Raw genomic sequence first — 19,961 nt, 5'->3', positions numbered from 1 at the left:
CCGAGCAGAGGGAAGGTCACGCTCCTGGCAGAGGAAACGTGCTGGTAACTCCGCTTCCTTGTTTATTCCCGGCCACATTCATTCTTCCCCGACTGTGACATTTCGGAAACGTCCGTGTGACGGCTTTTCTCTTTTTTCTGGAAAAAATACGTGCCGGGTAACGGAGTTGTGCCACGGCTTCGCCTTGTAGGAACGGAGCAGAGGTGCGACCGCCTGCTGCATGCACAGGGTTATTCAGCATCCCTGCACTAAAAGGATGGACAAGTTTTGAGTTTAAAAGAGTGGAAGAAGCACTTGAGAACGGAGGTTCAGGCTTTCCAGACTGTAATAATTCCCCCTGGTGACCTTGCAAAGACAATTAAGCATCCCCATGGCTTGCTCCCAGCAATATTTCCTGATGTCCCTGAGGACGCAACTCCACTGGTGCAATCCCGCTGCTTTGCTCACCCACAGCCTTCCGCCAGGCTCATCAGCTCAGCCCCAAATTGTTTGTTCCCAAATGAAAGAAGTCAGAAAAATCCCCAGGAGTTCTTCTCCTCCTTGGGGAAGGAGGATGTGGTGCCCAGGGCCAAATACACGGGGCAGCGTCGCATCTCTTCCTGGAGAGCGAGGGCCAGGAGGGGCGGGCAGGTCTGCAGGCTCAGGTCCTGGTGTTTTCAGGATGAGCCACTTCTCCTCCCAAGGGAAATGCAGCCGGGGTTTTTGGGGAAAGGATCCTGGTGCCACAGTGGGCATCCCTACAGACAGCAAGAGCTGCCCTCCTGGTGGCCAAGGACACATGGGACGAAGCCAGGGAGCAAGAGCTGAGGCTGTCACAGCCATCCGGCGCGGTGCTTCGTGCCCAAAGGTTACAAAACATCCCCCTGAGGCTGGAATAAATCCTGGTTTGCAAGAGATAGCTACTCTCTGATAAGAGACGCCGAGCCAGAGCCACCTTTTCCCTTGATAAGCCGAGCCCAGGGTTCATCACCCTGCAGCTACCAAACTGCGGCTCCTCGCCGTGCCGCGCGTGCCTAGCATCACGCCGTGCCCCCGAGCCCGTTACACCCACACCACAGGACCAAAAACCCACTGCAGGGCTCATCATCCGCTCAATCTTCTCTTTCTTTCCAGGGACTGGAGACACCCAAGCTGCCGAAGCCCCAGGCTGGGAGGTTTTTGCTTCCCAGCCTCGTCCTCCACAATCAGCTCCGCACAACAAACAACCCCCCGGGCTCTCCTTCGCCGACCCGTGTCAGGCTGTAGCTTCCTGTTGACATTAATCCCTCTTTTTTTTTTTTTTTTTCTGGGCTTTCTCTATCACACGGCCGTGTCCTTCCGATGTTCCAGCTGCCAGGAGCGGCCCCCACAGCGTAAGATTCCCAGAAAGGAGGCATTGTGCCCCAAATCAGGGTCCTCGGACGCCGGGTGTCCCTGAAAGGTCCCGGAGCTCCCCCTGGACATCTGCCTTAGCCAGAGGGAGCTGTTGGCTTGGATCCACGCGATGGAGAATTTGGGTAAATCCTGGTAAATTCTCCCCAAAGTTAATTGATCCCAGGGCTGATAAATGTTCCCCATCTCCTTGGCCTCATAACCGCTGTGCCCAAGACAAATCTCTCATCACGGATCTGCCTCTGCCTTGCCCGGGGTCAGACCCCAGCTCTCTTTATTAGGGGCTCCTACACAGCTGGGCCGCTAGGCAAAGGTTTTCCACCTGGCCATTGCCAAATTTTGCGACTTTTCCAGCACCTGTACCTTTCCCTGCCCGTTTGCACCAAATTTCAGCCGCTGTTACCCTCTGGATGCTCCGCAAGGTGCTGTAACCTTGCAGGTGGTTGGTGTAACTCCTTTTGCTAGAAACTCCTTGTGGAAGATCCTGTGTTTTGATGAGGAAGACCCAGAAATCCATCAGGTTGTAGAGATTTTGGCTAAAAGTGACTTCACGGGGTGCTTCACTGCCGTACTGCTTCGCACTTCCCAAGAGAAGGGGTGACTCCAGCCCAAATGTTCAAACATCTCCCCCCCGCTCCTCTCCCCTGATATATAACACATTAAACCACTTTCTATTGTCCATCAGATTTTTGGAGCCTTTGTCACTCCCGTTCTGGCTCTTCTCCACCTCCTTAAGGCCTCCTATTCATCGGGCTTTACGAGGACAAAGTTCTGGCTGGGAGGCTGGATTTATCTGGGGGAGCCGAGGCTGCGAGCAAACCCAAATGTCACGCAAGGGGCTCCGGGGTGCCAGAAGAAACACCCAGCATCTGGTCCCCGCTGCTGGTCAAGAACAAATGAAAAATCACAAATAATTCACCCGATGGCTCCCACACCATCCTCTACAGAGCTGCCCGGGGAGTGGAAAGCTCAGAGTGGGAAGCGCCAGCTTGGAATTGATTTACTGGGACGCAGCGGGGGAAAAAAAATCCCCGAATAACACCACCGATTATTCCCAGCTGCTGTTGGGGGCTTTCAGGGCAGCTGCTGTGACGGGAAGCGGGGCTACGGGAAAAGCCACCCCACACCCTGCCCGGCCCCATCCCGGCTATGTGCAGCCGGTGGCACCGTGCGCGCCCTGCCCCGGCGCTTCCCCTTATCTCTGCGGCCCCGGCTCTCCCCTCCCCAACGGTCCGGGGAGGCTGGCTCCCTGCCCGTGGGTTTTCCCTCCGTGGGTGCAGGGAGCAGCGAGGCCAAGCCCTTTCCCCTTACTCCGTGTTTGGGGATCCACAGCCGGGGTATCCTTGAGATGTGCCCAACTGTTGCCACCTGGGTGGATGCGCTCTGGAGCGGGTGGAAATCGATGGGAGACAGGCAGGGAGCCAGGGGCAAAACCCAGCAATATTAGCCCCATCTCCTGCCCCATCCTGGGTTTTACTTCGCTTGAATTCCCCCAACCCTGTGCAAATTTTGGGAGGAGTTTCCCAGGGCACGGTTTGACCCCGTGGCATTGCGAAAATCCCCAAATTGTGACCTAGGACGGCAAATCTGGGAAGCGGCTGCCCTGGTGGGGCTCCAGGGATGCGAGGATGGGGATTCACGGGGATGATTTTCCCATTGCAGAAACCGCAGCCTGGGCCACCCATCTCCTCTGGCCGGTACCGGGATGCTCGGTGCTGGCTGCAGCTCCAGCCTGCCTTGTGCCAGAGTCCCGCTCCCCACCCTGCAACCCCAAAAGGATGCTCTGGAGATGGTTTTATGCTTCCTTTCCCATCACCCGGGGGAACAACAGCAGCCTGGGGTGGGTGGATAGGGAAACCCAGACCCCCTGCTGATGCTGAGAGCAAACATCCATCACCCGAGCCCCGAATCATTCAAAGCCTCAGGAATTAAGGACTCGGAGCCAGCCGTGCCGCAGCGGCGCAGGGAGCAGGGAGTTCCCCAGCTCTGCAAAACCCCAAAGGCCAAACAAGCGGAGCAGCAGGCCCATAAATCCCACCCGGCCCATAAATCACACCCTCCCCATAAATCCCACCCCTGCCCGGGAAGCTCTGCAAGGCCGGCTGCGAAGGCTGGCGGAGGAAGGAGGGCGCCGAGGACGGATCCGACGGGGTTTGGCCGCCCTTGCTCCTTGGAGAACAAAAAAGCTCCCGACCGAGTGCTTTTATCAGCACGCACGTCACCGAGCTGCGAAATCGGGGCTGATAACGGGCACGTGAGCAAAGACACAGGCGCCATGCGGGCACCGGGGCGTTTGTGCCGCGGAGCAGTCGGCTGGCGGAGCCATCGTGCGGCTCTCCCCTGTAGGAATCACCCAAATTTGCCCCCAAACCCATGCTCTGGGTGCAGGAGGAGCAAGCCAACATCATCCCAAGCGACTGCCTCACTTGGGCACCCCAAAGTCCCCCAAACTGCTTTTCTGGCTGGTTTTTAACCGAGCACATCCCGGTGGGTTTGGGGTGGTTGGGAAGAGCCTCCCCGGGCACGGGGTGCCGGCGTTCCCTGGGCAAATTTGGGCACAAACACTGCAGGCAAGGAAGCCGCCGGGATTTCTCCCATTTTACAGAGAGGAAAACTGAGGCTGGAAGGGTTTGGAACAAGAGAAATAACAGCAGAAAATAACACAGGGGCTAGATTGGGATAACAGTAACCCCAAACTGCTTCCTTTAGCAGGGAATTGAATAGAAAAACAATTTTTAAAGGGGGGTAGTGTGGGGACCTTTCACTCGCCTCCCGGCCACCCCAGGTGCCCGGTGTGGCCGCAGGGAGCTCCGGGGATGGATGGATGATGCCGAGGCAGCCGGCTGGCTTCGTGCTTGCTGGCTTTGGTCCTCGCCAGAAAGGTCAGCAGCGAGCAGGGTGGTAATGCAGTTAGTGCTGGAAAAATAGAGACAGAGCCGATCGGAGAGGTTTAATAAGGTGGGCGTTATTGAATCAGCCGGGCGGGATGAACTTCAGCTCCGGGCAGAGCATCTGAAGCACCAGGAGCTCTGCAGGGGAGAGGAGATCCAGGGGCAAACCCCATTTCCTTCACCTAGGGCACCACGGAGGGGCTGGGGCTGTGTGGGGTTTCTGGCACAACCCCACAGCTCTGTGAACCCGGGACACGGGGGGACCTGTGCTGCTGGCTCATCAGTGGTCGTGCTGAGATGGGAGGGGGACTGAAGGTTGGAGGAATTCAGGCTGTTTTCCCTAAAGAGAGATTTGATAATATCTTCGGGCAGATAAAAGAGGGTTTACCTAAGGGAGGAGGGATAAAAGGGGGAAGAAGTGCTCAGTTCCCTCCTGTTTCCACAATGGAGAGGCAAAAAGAGAGGGGAAAGCGCCCAGAGTGAGCTCCTAGGGGAGACTGTTTGGGTACAGGAAGGTGAAGAACTGCAGGGGATGGGGGAAATCAGCATCATCAGAGGTTTTTAAAGCTAAGCCAGAAACCAGGTGTCAAGGTTGGCCCAGGAAAAAGCTCTGTGCTCTCCAACCCCAGCCCTTCTGGGCCAGTAAATGCTCCCGGTGGCTCCCTGATGAAATAGGAGGGTGCTGGGGCTGCTCTCCGAGCTCCCAAAGAGCAACAGCTTCATCCTCTCCAAAGACAGTCTCAAAACCATGCCCTGCAAAATAAAAGCTCTGTGCCGAATCCAGCGCTGAGGAGGCAGCACAAACCCTTGTGGCCTCAGGATGGAGAGCACGGCGCTGCTAAAAACCCACCCCCGGGGCCACCCAAGACATCAGAGACACAGCCTGGGAGGGAGCAGAGCTACAACAAATGCTCAGGGGCCTGAAGACTTCGTTGTGCCATGGGGAGCTGCTCTGGGAGTGCTCCCGAGGTGTGTCAGGGTGATGCTGATGGGATGGGAGGTGATGGCAGGAGGGTGGCCGCGTCCTGCGTCTGCTGCTCCCCGGGGAATGGAGAGGCCAAAAGGAGATTGTGCCACGCTGTAACCCGGTGAGACCTGCAGCTCCCACACAGCAGGCAGAGATCTCGGTACAGAGTCAAGTGTGGTCACTGCAGGAAAGGGCAGAAACCAGCTGGGTGCTGGAAAAAAAAAAAAAAAAAAAAAAAAAAAAGTCCCCAGAAAATCAGGTCAGGCTCTGAAGGTGGCTCAGAAAGCTGCGGGAAGCAGAACAGTGAAACACAGCTGGGTGAGAGGCGTCCCCATCAGAGAAGTGGCTGGGGTTGGGCTTCCCCTGTGATGGGTGTCATGGTTTCAAGTAGGACCATGGCGCAGAGATGCCCCAAAACAGCCCAGGAAAGCTTTTATCCCTCCTCTGGCTCCCCAGGGCTCTCCACACCAAGCACCAGCTGCTGTTGGGAAACCCCACCTGCATTTAAGAGCCCAAATCTTGGCTCAGCTTCTCCATCCCCATCGCCAATGGTGCTTGTGCAGGGACAGGCAGGTCCCAAAAACAACCCCACAACCCGGGCAGGGGCTGAGCAGAAGCAGTGGTGCTGCCCCATGCCCAGATGGAAGCGCTGCAGCGGCGTGCCGGGATGCACAGCGGCAAGGAGATGTTCCCAGGACCTCTCTTGTTTTCCCATCTACACAGAAACACAGAAAACGGAGAGGAGGAGAGACCTATTTTGGCTGTCTGCTGTGCTTTTCCTCCCCGAGGGGTTTTAACCAAGGTCCTGTGAAGCCAACGCTGTTTATCCCGGCCTTGCAGCCTTTATTTTGCTCATTTTTAAATAACACAAATGTAGGGCTCCATTGGCTCCTCTGGGACACATTTTTTAAATTTATTTTATTTTTTTTTCCTTAAAGGCTGAGTCCAGGAGATCTGCCTGCCAGAGGATTGATTCTTTTTTTTTTTTTTTTTTCCAAGCACAGAGGCCCCTTGCCTCCCTCCAGGGTTGTGGTGTGGCCAGGGTCTGCTCACATCATTCCTACTTATTTGGGGTGCTGGGGATGCTGCTGGCTGAGCGGACAGGTCACTGTTCCCATCAATTCCCTGCAGGGAAGCACCGCTGCCTGCCCTCACCTCCTGAATGATGACATGGAAGGACGGCAGTGCCCGGCCAGGAAGAACAGTGATAGCAGCACTGGAAAGAACGAGGAAAAGGAAAATCACAGCGAGAACCCAAAGTTCAGCAAATCCCATGGAAAGGAGGCTGCGCCTTGCAGGAGCCACGGCAGGATTTCAAGGGACAGGTCGTCAGCACCGTGCAGAAAAGCAGCCTGCGGAGGGGTGGCCATAAAGGACGTGTCCTCCCCAGAAGGGTCCCAACACGGACACGGAGCCCCCTGTTCAGTGGAGATGGGGGGATCCCAGGATCCCTTCCTGTGAGGTCCTGGGAGCAGGGCTCGCATCCCAGCTGGCACAGGACTGCCACCTTCTGCGCCCAAATGGCCTGGGGACAGAGCCACAGAGCCACAGGAGCTGGGAGAGCTCCCTGCCCGGGTCAGCCCCGAGTTAATTTTCCAGGCGAAGCTCTAGGAAATGAGAAATGCTCCAAAGGAAAGCGCAAAGGCTGGCTGGGCGCTGCTCTGCTCCATCCCAGAAAGCCAAACAGAGAGCTCAAGCCAGGCAGAGCGGTTTGGGGGAGAAATAAAAAGGAGAGGAGGATGTTTCCCTGCAGAATAGCCGTTCCAGAGAACGTGGGTGACATTTCCAGCAGGGCAAGGCATGCTCCACGGTCATGTCCCAGCTAATACAAGGAAGAAACGGGCTCGTTTCCAAGCGCTCTGGCTTCGGGCCAGCCGCTTAACTCTTGGCATCTCAGCTCCTCGGCTGGAAAGCAGGCGAGCTGTTCTGCCTGGCCTCTCCCTCGTCCCCTGGGATTTTTGGGCTCTGGAGGGGGTGAGGTGGTACACCCACAGCCCCACACAGCGAGCTGGACAGAGCAGGGTCTGCTGGACACGGCTGTGACACAAGTGGTGGTGATGGCTGGCTGTCAGAAACCCCATCCCATGCTCACAGGTGCTACAAAGCCTGATTTTGGCGAGGCCGGGTTCAGGAAGCATCACCTAGACGATTTATGCTTGCTTTCTGGGGAGCTGTTTCCTCCTGCTCATCCAGCACTGGGGACTCCCCAGTGCTCAGGGCGCTGGGCTTTGGGGCTTGGACACGACCCCATGCTCCTGCCCCACCTTCTCCAAGGAAATTTGGTGGCAGCAGTGAAGGGGACAGCACTGAGAGCTCCCTGGGGCAGCAGGAGGATGTCTCAGAGCTCTCCCTTCTGGGTCAGGTGAACAGGCAAAATGCCAAATTCACCACAAGCGGGATGCAAAGTGCTCACCTGGACATCAGAGGGGACCACGAGCTCCTGGTCAAGCAGGAGAGCTGCCAGACACAGCGGGAGGTGACGTGCAGGTGGCCAACCTGCCACCCCACAGCATATCCCCTGCCTTCCTCGACCCCGTCCCCACCAGAATTGGGGGATTTGGGGGTTCACGGAGGCAAATCCAGGCACAAAATGCAAAACCTTATGTCAGGAAGAAGTCCCAAGGCATCCTAAACCAGAAGCATATTTGGGGAGTGAGTCAGTGGAGAGGGGAAGCGAACAGAGAGTTGCACCCTTTGACTTGATGAAAAAAGCATATGGCAACAGCCAGGACTCTGAACAACACTCCCTGCTCCGGCGGCCGAGCCAGAAAGCAAAATCATGACTCAACCCTCGGGTCTGATCCAAATCTAAAGGAAAATCTCGTTCAGGAGGGGGTATCTGCAGGGAGAGCCGTCGGGAACCGATTTCGCAGGTTCATTACCTAAATTGTTTGGAGGGAGTGAAATGATTTTGCAGACGCTTTCGGGCTCATTTTAAAGCCCTGCTTTAAAACACAGCTTCCACTGTGGGGAAACAAGTGGAACAACAGTGCATGGAGGACATTTACCCCCGTTACATTTACCCTCACATGCGTTTTCCAGACACCGCCGACTCAACTCGCGAGGACCTCAGCGCTTTACCCAGACACAGCTTGCAGCCAGAGCTCCTGCTTCCCCCAGAAGTATTCCCCAGAGGGCTGCGAACACGCATCACCGTAAATCATAAATCCAAGGAGGCTGCGGATACCATCGTGATGACGACACGCAGCAAAAAAAAAAAAAAAAAAAAAAAAAAAAATTGGCAAAACGCTCGCGGCAGCATCCCAACACTCTTGCTTTCCCTTGGGCAGCTGGATGCTGCCCTACAGCCAGTCCTCGGCGCTTCTTTCCCAAGCCCTCGTGGGTGCAGATGTCAAAAGCACAGCTTGTGGTCAGCCCAGCGACTTGGGGAGGGAAGGGATGAGATCCCTCGAAAGCAGCCCCGTGGTGTTGGGTGGGAAGCTGGCGGGATGCGGCAATCCCTCCCCGCTTCAGCCATCGGGATCCCAATTCCTGCAGCTCTGGTGAAGGATGAGATGTTTTTGTGCTGCTAGGGCAGGATGGCAGCCCCACCGCTCCTCTTGGGATGGGGCTGTGCACCGGGTAACCACCAGGACGGGCTGAGGAGGATGCTTAGGGTCCCTGGGGATGCCCGTGGACTCCGCAAGCTGCCTGCTACAGCCCTGGGACCGAGCCCCCCTGCTTGGGCAGCTCCTTCCCTGCTGCCGGGAGCATCAAGCTGCGACGTGTTCAGCACGTGCCGGCTGATAGGCATCAGGCTGCTGCCAAGCCCTGCCTTGATTTCATCGCTGCTGCTCCTGCCTGCTGCTTCTCCCACCTACCTCCCCCCGTCGGCTGCAGACGGGTCCCTCCCCGGCACGGGGAGGTGGCAGGTTTATTCTGTGACAGCACAGCACCCGTTTTCAGAGGGAGCATCTCTGCCCTCTTTTCTTTTCCACAACCACCACAAAGCAATCCCCGTCTCCTTCCCTCAATGCACTCCAACAAGACAGCAGCGGGGAGATGAGCAGTGTTTGTTTTGGAAGGGACCCGTCCTCCTTTGCAGCTAGGTCTAACCATTTCCGTCCTGAAAGCACGCTCGAAAAGCACTTTCAAGGTTATTTTTACACGCAAGCATCAGTTAAAAATAATGACAGATGTGAAAATCGTTTCTGACAGGCCCCACAGCATTTAATATTCTGGGAAGTTAGCACGAGAGGACGCCGGCAGTTTGAGGCTGGAAACGTGCGTGCTCCTCGTCTGGTCCTCCAGCACAGGGATAAAAGGTGGAAGGACAAAATGTTTCAGAGGGCTCATTTTCATCTCGCAGAGATTTTTGCCATTTTCAGGGGTTCTCAGTGGGAAATGCACCCATGTGGGCAGCTGATGTGCTGGAGATGTTTATTCTACCACCTAACATGATGCTAGGCACTCACCCAGAACAGGTATGGGGACTCGGAACAGGATCCCAATGTCACCAAACCCCAGAGCAGCTCTGTTTTGGCAGGGCTTGGAGCTGGCTGGCAGGGACGGAGCACGGCCAGGACCCCATGGGCTGCCACGTTACTGGTGATATATCAGAGAGCAGAAATCTGGATTCATAAGGCACTTGGTAAAATTCAGTCATTTCTACTCAAAACAGCTATTACAGATTCAAAACCCCAGGTAAAGGAGACTTCTTATAAACTGCAGAAAGCAGTTAAGCCCCTCAAATTGAGATTTTCTGGTGCAGAAACACGCTCGGAGAGCCTGTTTTAAGCTGGAAGTCAAAGACCTTTTTACCGAGGGGCATAGCGAAACATCAAAACTCTAAAAGTGAAAGCATGGGGCTACTCTGAGATGAGGAACTGGCTTCCAGAGAGAAACTGAAAGAGCCCTAAAATCGGCAGGAACAGATCAGACATGGGGGCTTTGGAGCTTGTGGGGTCTTTGGAGCATCCCCTCTCCCACGCTCACACTTAGAGGGTCGATTTGGCACTGGGGATGGGCAGAGTCGCTGAAAGAAATGGCATTTATTTAGGAAACAGGTTTATAACATATATAAGGATATATTTAATATCCTTGTATGTCCTTATATATATGCCCTTAATATATAAGGACATATTTAAGGAGCAGATCTGCGGGAGATGCCCACAGAACCGTCAGAGAAGAGCTCTCTGGGTTAAATCACTGAAGGTTTCAAACCCACAAGATGCCTCCCGGGGCTCCTGGGGTTTGCTGGGGACCCAGGGGACTTCTTGGAAAGAAAGGACTGCAGCTGCAGCCCGGCAGATAGGGCAGTGCAGTGGAAACAGCTGGCGTTGGAAACTGCTTGCTAAAGGGCCCAGAGAGCACTGGCCTCCAGGATGACCCGAAAGCTTGACAGCCAGGCATTTCTGCCCATATATTAGCCGTCTCCTCTTATTCCTGGGAAGAGGAGGCTGTGTCAGCACACTGTCAGCATCAGAAGCCTCGCATGCCTTCCTAAGTGGTTCTGTAACGGCACGAAACTGTGACATCTATACAGCAAAACAGGGGCCCCACGGGGGAAAGGGGAATCCCACTGAGATTGGGGAACCCGTTTTTGGAGAGGCCAGCCCAGATCTGCTGCTTACTGGCAGTGCTCTGAGGACAAACGCTGTCAGGCCCCAAACGAAGCTGACTGATGGCAGTGACAGCGAGGGCAGGCACACACCCATCCTGAAAGCTCAACGCATCCATCTGGGCTCTGCTGGTGCTCAGCTTTTGGAGAAGTCTCCCAATAGTCAGCAATACCTGCCCCTGGGATTTCAAGCACGTTGCAAAGTGTCCACAGCACTTTTAGGTCCTGAGGATGCACAGACAAGCACTGTCTCGAAGCAAGCTTCAAGTCCAGGGGCCTGAAATCGAAGCACTAATAAATAAATAAATAAATAAATATGTTAAAAAAAAATAATAATAACAGCAACAACATCAAACACAACAAAACAAAAAACTGTGGAAGGGGGAGGGAAAAAATACACCAGGAGGAAGTTTGCTTTTGCGGAAAATAATTATTAAATGCAGGCCAAATGCGGAGTATAAGAAGAGTGGCAGGCTGAAGTCCATCCCATAAACCAGAAAATAACTATCACACAGGAGCATGGTGAGGAGCAGGGGCATGGCTCTGTCCGACCCCACTGCTGCTCGGTTCCAGCCTGGCTCGAGCAGAAAAATGTGGAGGCAGAAACCTCAGCTCCAAGCTACCAACAGAAAAATGGGAAACGGAATGAAAGTTGAAATAAATTCCCTAGGCAGAGGATGCAGTAATACACACTAACTATTTAACTGCAAAGAGTTGACAGGGATTAATGAACTAAAAAAAATATTAATGAATATTTCTCACCCATGTAGCTACGGGCATGTTCAGCTCTGCTGAGAAGTGGCATGGGAAAGGAGCACCAGGACAACCCAAAGTCATAAAGGAGGAAGAGGCAGCAGCCAGGTGTGATATAAATATGAAAACGGGACACATCTGTCAGTTCAGCCTAGTGCTGAAGGTGGCCAAATGGGAGAATAAAACAAAGGGGCCCCAGCACTAAAAACACTGCCAAGCAAAGAGAAGGGGAGCGCATACAGGGGATGTGAAGTTAGGGCACAGCCACGAGAGCTGGGAGGAAAGGGATGGAGTCGAGTACTAAAAAAAGCGCTGACCATCTGCAGGAATGACCTCGTAGCAAAAAATCCCCTCCAAGTGTCAAATTTGGACAAAGAACTCAAGGCCACTTTTCAGAAAACAGCTCAGTATCTGTCAGAAGACGGACAACAATGCAGTGTGTTTCCCTTATCTTCGTTTCTCAAGAAAAAGCACCAGTCAACACAGCTTGTAAAGCTAAACATCGTTCTTGCAAATGAAAACAAGTCAGTAATTGGAAGCCAGGACATTCCAGCTCTATATTGTGCTGCGGACCATCTGACCAGAAAGCTTTAAGCATGAAATTTAGACTCTAGCGTGCAGAGACGTGACTCTACTTGCATCTGTGTTGCACCGCAGCAGAGGAACGGGGCAACCCTTTTTCTAACAACTTCAAAATTCAATTACCATACGGTGTTTCATCTTAGCAGGAGGATAAGAGATGTTTTCTTGAGAATTAAAAAGATGAAAGCCTGCCTACAGCACGCTTAATGCGTCTGCATGCACTTTAGAATAGATTCCCATGCTTTCTCTTTGTAATTAAGCTCAGCGATTAGTAGATGCTTCATGAAGTCACGAGTTGGAACAGAATCATAACCCACTAAATCAGAAAAAAATGCAACGTGATGAACAGGTCCTGGTCCTTCCTCTGCCTTCTCGTGGGGGACTTTGGGGGACTTCTCCCTGCTCTGCCCAGAGGTGCACAGCAGGCAGGCAGGGATCTCGCCCCTTATAGGGAGAGCAGTGAGCAAGCACCAGCACGTCCTGATGCGGGAGAAACTGCTATCCCATAAATCTGAAACACGTTCTGGACAACGGCAGAGTTCGCACAGACCACAAGAATTACAGGAATTAAGCCCCTTTTGTTTACAGCACTGAAAAAGAGATCTAACATCGATGCAGTGCTATAAGGGGATAGCACAGCAGTGACATTATCCAACTCAAAGTCCTGAAGCACAGACTGTACACATTTGGAAATGTTTTGCACGCTCTAAATATAAAAGGAGATTCTCCTTTTATGTCTGAGTTCTCCTATTTAGGAAGAGTCAATTAAACAACTTATCTGGAAAACCAGTAATGTAAACAAAAGCCTGCTTTCTGGAGCAGAGGTGTCAATCTTCCTTCTCTTAAAGGGTTGATTTTAATTTTTAATGATTGTTCATCAACCGAGGTAAACGTGCCAGACACTAGAGTTACAATTCACTGAGGCCAAAAGGGTTTCTTTCCAGAGTTCCACACTGATGCTTTGTGCTTTACAGCACCCACCCACCATTCTTCAGTTTTATTTCACTGCCTTTATGGTAGTGCTGTTTCTGTCACCTTCCCCTCCCCTTTTAGTTTTTATCTCTTCATAATTTTCCTAAATCCATAGCCCCAACACACAGGCCTAATTCCTTCCCCACTGCACCACGGCCTGGGGCAACAAACAGCCTGAGCAGTATTATTTGGGAGAACAGCCGCCCTCTCCCTCCTGGATTTCAGAAAGGGAAGCCTGGGTGGTTTCCACATCTCTTAACCGCTGGCTGAGGCTGTCTGCTGTTTTGGGCTGATGTTCGCACATCTGTTTACATTGAGAACACAGCTATTCACCAACACCACGGCCTCATTTTTTTTAAAAAACATTAGTTTAGATTCTGCAGCCTCTCAATGTGCCACACAGATCATAAATACCTCTGCCAGAGGCAGCTCTGAGGCCATATATCTGACACTTCTTCTCCACAGCCTTGAATGTTTTTAAAATCTCAGCAACGACCTTTTAGTGTTTCATTTGGAGATTATTGCCTTTCATCACGACACTTCTCTCTTCACAACTCCTGAATTAGTTGCAGATACAAATCTAATCTAAGTTCTGGTATTCTCAGGCCTCACCAAGTTTATTTTATGCTGCTCTCTTTCCTCTCGATAGGTTCCTTGTACATACACATATACACACATATGCATACAACTTTATACAAACACACACATATATACATTTTATAACGGCAGGCAAAAGACAGCTGGATCCTCTGCACACCAAGGCTCATGTGAGGTCAAAACCTTCATATTCTGGAAAAAAATGCTTGGAGCTTAAAAAGCACAGGCCTAGCAAAGCAGTTACTTACCTTTGAGAAGAAGGTGACTAATGTCATTTGTGTGAAACCACAAATATTTATTTTAATGAAAAAATACTTAAAGTGTGCCACAGTGTCCATATATTCATTTGAATAGTAGTACAAAGATATGTATTTCTGAGAAAAAGTCTTAACACTGTAGAAAATAAATGTGGTTCTTAAATTATGTCAAAAGAAACCAGTAAAAAAGTAATGTTTTATACACTGGAATAAAATGAAACAGTTAGAGATAATAAATTATAATTACAGTATTTCAAATATTTGCTTCATGCTTTTTCAGCATTAGTTTCTAAATGTGTCACGTATAATATGCCCTCGGAAGCCAGCAGTCAGAATGGTCTTTCAATGGTAAGGTGGACAACAGGATGTGGAGCTGAATAAAGTCCTAGAAAAATGACACCACCGCTTGTTATTTACTGATACATAAAACATCAGAACATGGCAGTTTTAGGTTTGTAAGGAACATATATTTTGTTAATGGAAATTAATTTAGTTTTTTTAATCAACTAATCTTTTATACCTTAATGAACTAAACAGCAATTATGGTCATTAACAAGTATGTCACCCAAGCACACTGCACAACTGTGCTTACGTGATGCTACACATTGTATCGGCTCTTTATACAGTCAAAGTTAACAAGAATTTGGAATAATTTCAGGTCTAATTAAGCACTGCAAAATGTTTAAAACTATAAAGTGCTTTTAAATACAAATCATTTTTGCTCTTTAGAAACAGGAAAAAATCCAAACATGCACTTAAACCTGAAACCTCCATGCCATATATACTGCAGTTTAACAGTAAGACATCAGTTTTGTGCCATTCGTTTTAAAATTTCCTTTCCCATCCCTCCCCATCCCCAGTCAAAAATTCAAATAGCATCTAAATTGGATTTGTCGGTATCGTCTTGGTCGTGCTTGTACATGAAGGTTAGAAGGAAGAGAGCAATATCCAGAGATGACCAATAGGCAGTGTGTGATGTGACTGCAGACCAGTATCTGCTCTCCACAAGACCTTCCCTGAGCTCGAAATCAATCCTGTGCTCCAGTTCCACTAGAAATTGAACGAGAAACAGAAATGTCATTAGAACTGTATGTAGTTGGAAGAAATCCTTGCATATTTTTCTCTCAAACTTAAGTTCTGCTTGCTGTATATAAAATGAACGCAACCCCATGTTCACATTTAACAGTACACTCATATAAATCAACTGCCATTTTTAAAAACACATGCATACATTTTAACATACACACATGTAGCAAAAACCTGACCTATGAGTGATGCTTAGTTCAGGAAAAACAACAAAAAAAAAAACAAAAAACAACAAAACAGAAACTAAACCTAAAGCTTGGAAAAACCTTGCATTTTTTAAGTCGCTTTTTTCCACATAGTAATGATGGAAATCCAGTTATTTACACGCATAACTACACCGAAGTATCCAGGAAATGTTGGGACCCCCTTGGGAAACTGTCAGAATGGGTATGGCTCAGAACTTTCAGCAATAAACAAATTTTCTGCATCTCTAGCAGCTATACAGGGAGACTACACGCAATACTCCATGTCCTTTCTGAAAACGAGCAGTTCCTACATTGCACTAGCCCTTTTAATTTCCAGATTATTCCAAATACATTTCAGCAGTTATCCTTTCATTTCAATGGCTGCTTTGATTAATAACACATTCAAAGCAATTTTCACTGCGTGTTTAACTGGGCCAATGGCTAACCTATTGTGAAGGCACTTCAGTGGTTAGAAAATCTCTACAAGGAGCAATAGAATGAAAAGGACAAAACTAAAAGCCTGCTTAGCTACAAAAGCCAAAACCCCATATTGAGTAAAAAATGTAGCTATTTATCAAAGCCAATTTCAAGGAATTTTAATTCTTGGCTCCAAGACCGCATAAATGGAGCATCACACAAGCGCTGCCTCCGCAGTCATGGCACAGCAGCATCAGGGAATGACAGGCCTTCATATTTTTACAGCAGCATTTCACTGCCTTCCAGAACGCAGCAAGGAGAGGGAGTCGGAGCCTTTGCATACCAGGAGACAACCACAGTCATTTCCACTAAGATGCGTGTGTTCAAAATCAGTCTCTCTGCAGAAAAAAAAACACCCCGACCAACTCCGTCTCCGTTACAGAAGCTTGGGAGGAAGCCAAAACCCACTGCAAACCGTGCGGCTGTTCCCTCAGAAATGAACACTTTGGCCGTGGATTGCATCATTCTGCTTGCAGCCTCGCTGGCCTCTGCTCCACGTTCTCCTTCTATGGAGCAGGGATGGGGCTGCAGCAGAGAGGGATGCAGGGACCGTGCAGAAGGCCCTGAAGTGCAACCCCCCAAAAGGAGCTCATCAGCAGCTCCACAACACTCGCTGTCACGTTGGTCTGATTTCCTTAAGTTAGTTAGTTTCCTTAAAACAAAGCCTCTGTCCTCGATACTGACTCAGGAAGGTTATCTGTTGAAAGTAGCAGCGATCAACAGGCTGCAGTGTATCATGTGAACGCTATCACAAGATACAACAGTGCTAATGCTTGTGACTGCTTAGATTGCAAAAAGCCCCGCCTTGTAATGATTTTATTTTTAAACTTCTCAAGGATGAGTGTCTGTAAAGGAAGTACCTATATTTTTTTTAAAAAAAATGCATCTGCTAAAATTGCTCGCTATGTTCCGGGTGGTTCAGGCTAGGACAAGGACAGCCTCTGTTTCCAGTGATAAATGCCTTTGAATATGGATTGCTTCAGAATTGCAAATATACGGGCAAGTTTAAATAAAATCCATTTCATGGTACACGGAAAGTGGGATTCTCTGCAGGAATTGTTTTGCTTTCCCCAGTGACAGTCTAGGAACTACTGACGTACAGATCTCATCAGCTGGAACTCATACACACATATATGTGTGTGTATACACAACAGACACAAGTACATAAACCTCTTTCAAGAGGAAAAAAAGATAACGGGGAGAACAAAGTCAGTCCTTGGACAGCCTTCACAGAATCACAGCACGGCTGAGGCTGACAGGGTTCATCTGGTGCAACCCCAGCCCAGCAGGGCCCCCCCGAGCAGGGTGCTCAGCCCCATGGCCAGGCAGCTGCTGGAGATGTCCCCGAGGAGCCCCCCAAGCTCTGGGCACCCTGTGCCTCAGCCTCTCCTCACAGGGAGGTGCTCCAGGCCCCTCAGCACCTCGGGGGCCCTATTTGGGCTCTCCCCATCATGCCCGGGTCTCTCTGGTACTGAGGGGCCCAGAACTGGACTCAGCACTCCAGGTGTGGCCTCCCCAGTGCTGAGGATGGGGCAAGGATCGCCCCTCCTGACTTGCTGGTGACACTTTGCCTCATACAGCCAAGAAATCATTAAACTTCTTCGCAACAAAGGCACATCACTGTCTTCACTGTCTGAGATTCAAAAAGAACAGACTCAATTTTTTATCATTTTAGAGCAAACCAACAAAACTAAACAGAGGCATACGTTATGGTATTTCCAACCCCACCCCCCCCAACACACACACGCGGCCCACTGAAGGCCTTGTTCCCACAGGGGATGTAAGGGGGACTAGTCACTAACATGTGGGTTCGAGAAAGCCTGAGCTGCTTTGTGAGAAAGGCGGCGTTCCAACAGTAGTGGCCCTCTTGTCGTCCCCCTCTCCTCCATCTTTCCCGGCCTCAGGCGGCTGTGTTGTACTAGAACGACCAAATCTTGAAAAAAGCATCCCTCCGAGGCCCTTCCCAATGCTCGCAGCTCCTGCATTCAGCACGGAGAGAAAAAAAACACAAACACAAGCAGAAGAGCAGCTAAATCAAACTGCAAATTAAAGTCACTGTAGCACCCATCAATTAGAGCTGAATGATGGAAAACACTATTCATGCTTTTCTAGGGTGGGAACGGCTTATCTGACTTAAGCGTACGCTGCTTACCATGAGACTAATCTAGTGTAGAAGCAAAAGCTATAATTTGGAAACTGTAGTTAAGGGAACAAAAATACAAAATAACACTTTTGAACTTTCAAAGGATGTGTTGTAATTCCTCTTTCATAAAAAGTTGAGGACTAAGACAAAAACGTTTTATAACAGCGGTAGTACTTTCTGAACATAAGGATCCCATCGGGACATTTAAGACACTCCTTTCGTTAAGGGTTTTTATGTTGACATAAGCCTTACGGAGATTTAGAAATGCTATATCACCCTTCAGAAGGGCTATTTTGGTTGCTCAGGAAGAAGGGTACAAAAGTTAAGAACAAATCTGTGTTGTTTTCTCCTGACTTTGCTGCCACCTTATGGACAAGACATTAAAGTTACTATGGTAAAAGAGCAAAAAGCAGTGTACTGTGAGAGAACACTGCTTTGGAACACTGTGTATTTTTACTTAAGGACTAAACTGCTCTTATACACTCTATTTATTAGATTGGAAAGATTCCTTGTGTTAGGTCACATTAACCTTCTTCCAAATATCACATAGAGAGCTAAAGGAAGTCCTTGAGTCAACAAAAACTGCAAGTGCATGCTCAAATATAAGCTCCAGTGAAAGTGAATTTCATCTGAACTAAATCAGAGCTTATTTTGAGTCAGAAAGCCAGAAGGGGACTGACTTCCTAACTAAGCAGCCTGAATTTCCCTCGGTAAAATGATGAATTAAATAGAACTGTAATACTTTATATGGAGTGATTTTTCTCCTATTTGTCAATGGCAGAACATGTAGTCACAAAACAAGCTTTAAAACATTTTTCCATGAAGTACAGTGGAAACTATTAAACCCCCAGGATGTTACCTCAATAAGCCAGACAACAATAAGGCGGCAATAGCATAAACTCCCTGACCCACATCCTCTCCCTTCAAGACTTGACTCCAGTGTATTATGTAAACTATCTTTACTTCAAAGTAAATGTTAGTTTGGATTAAAACAAGCAATACACCTACACAGAACAAACACTAAAAATAGCCAGCAATAGCTTGCTGACAGTTGCACCTTAAACACCACACCACAGAGCAGTGAAGCTATACAAGAAGATGCTATATAAAAAAAGGACATAAAAAGCAATTACCCAATATACTGGCTTTGCCTATGTTTGTTATAGACTCCCCGTAGTGGCGTCGAACCATGACTGGTGAAGTAGTTGGGCTTGGTACAGTTGAAGCACTTTCGCCGTCAGTTACTGAGGTAGGTTCTTTTGTTGGGTTGAGAAAACTTGGCTTCATATGCTCGTAAGGTAGAGGGTTTGCAGTGTTGTACCAGTGGATCTGGACAGGTGAAATGTTGCTGTAGTGTTTCAGAATTAAAGGCTCTAACCTATAGGCCTGCAAGAATAATTCAGAAAATACTGAGAGAAAATACTTAAGAAAAATTCCCATACAGAGTCTTCTCCAACCTCAAATCCAAAATATCTGTAACAAGTAAAGCCTAGAAAATGACAAAGTAATGGCATTATACTCTGGTTCAATTATTTTCACTGCCTGGGAGATACATTAGCTGCCCAGTTGCTTATACACACACATTTGCATATTTTTCTGCAACAGCTTTGCTACCCATTCCTCTTACTGACACAAAAACTGCTATTAACAGATGTTTATCATTATGCTTGGAAAGACTACACTTCACACAAGTTAAACTGATTCTGCACAGTGAAACAGAGTGGAAAACCAACTATGTGAACATTTTGTTTGATAAATCTTCACTGATCCCTGCACAAACCGTGAACTGGAAGGGCATTTGTATGTCTATTAAAAAGTCACTTTCTATTGATTCTTTGTTTATTTTTCATGTTTACTTAGCTATAGAAAAGGGTTCTGCATTTATTTATCCCAGAATTAAGTAAAGTTACTATTTGCTGACTGTAGCCTGACCAATCATCCTAGGTGTCCCAGGAAAATTCTGTTTTTGGAGTTGCTAGAGCTGAAGATGATCAGATGAGCAAGAACCAGCATTTTTGGAGTCAAAAGATACCCGGCTTCAGGTAGAGTTTAAAACCAAAAGCACCCCCAAATTACTATTCTACAGTAAGCATGAAACTCCCAAATCAGACTTCCATCAA

General features: G+C 49.3%; 1 protein-coding gene across 4 annotated transcripts in view; it reads right to left on the bottom strand.

Annotated features, from left to right (window-relative positions):
• Positions 1-13,967: 13,967 nt before the first annotated feature.
• DDHD1 (DDHD domain containing 1) overlaps positions 13,968-19,961 on the bottom strand; it is a 65,668-nt gene continuing 59,674 nt past the window's right edge. For all 4 annotated transcript variants that reach the window (XM_084520303.1, XM_084520304.1, XM_084520305.1 and 1 more), the window contains 3 exons: positions 18,975-19,227; positions 17,501-17,677; positions 13,968-15,000 (listed from right to left, as the gene is read on the bottom strand). In XM_084520303.1, the coding sequence (XP_084376429.1) occupies positions 14,819-15,000; positions 17,501-17,677; positions 18,975-19,227 (612 nt within the window). In that variant the 3' untranslated portion in view covers positions 13,968-14,818. The remainder of the gene's footprint in view (positions 15,001-17,500; positions 17,678-18,974; positions 19,228-19,961) is intronic.

Source organism: Aythya ferina (genome assembly GCF_964211825.1).
Source record: "Aythya ferina genome assembly, chromosome: 5".
In the NCBI taxonomy this organism is placed as follows: Eukaryota; Metazoa; Chordata; class Aves; order Anseriformes; family Anatidae; genus Aythya; species Aythya ferina.
This window is presented reverse-complemented; position numbering and strand designations above follow the sequence as displayed.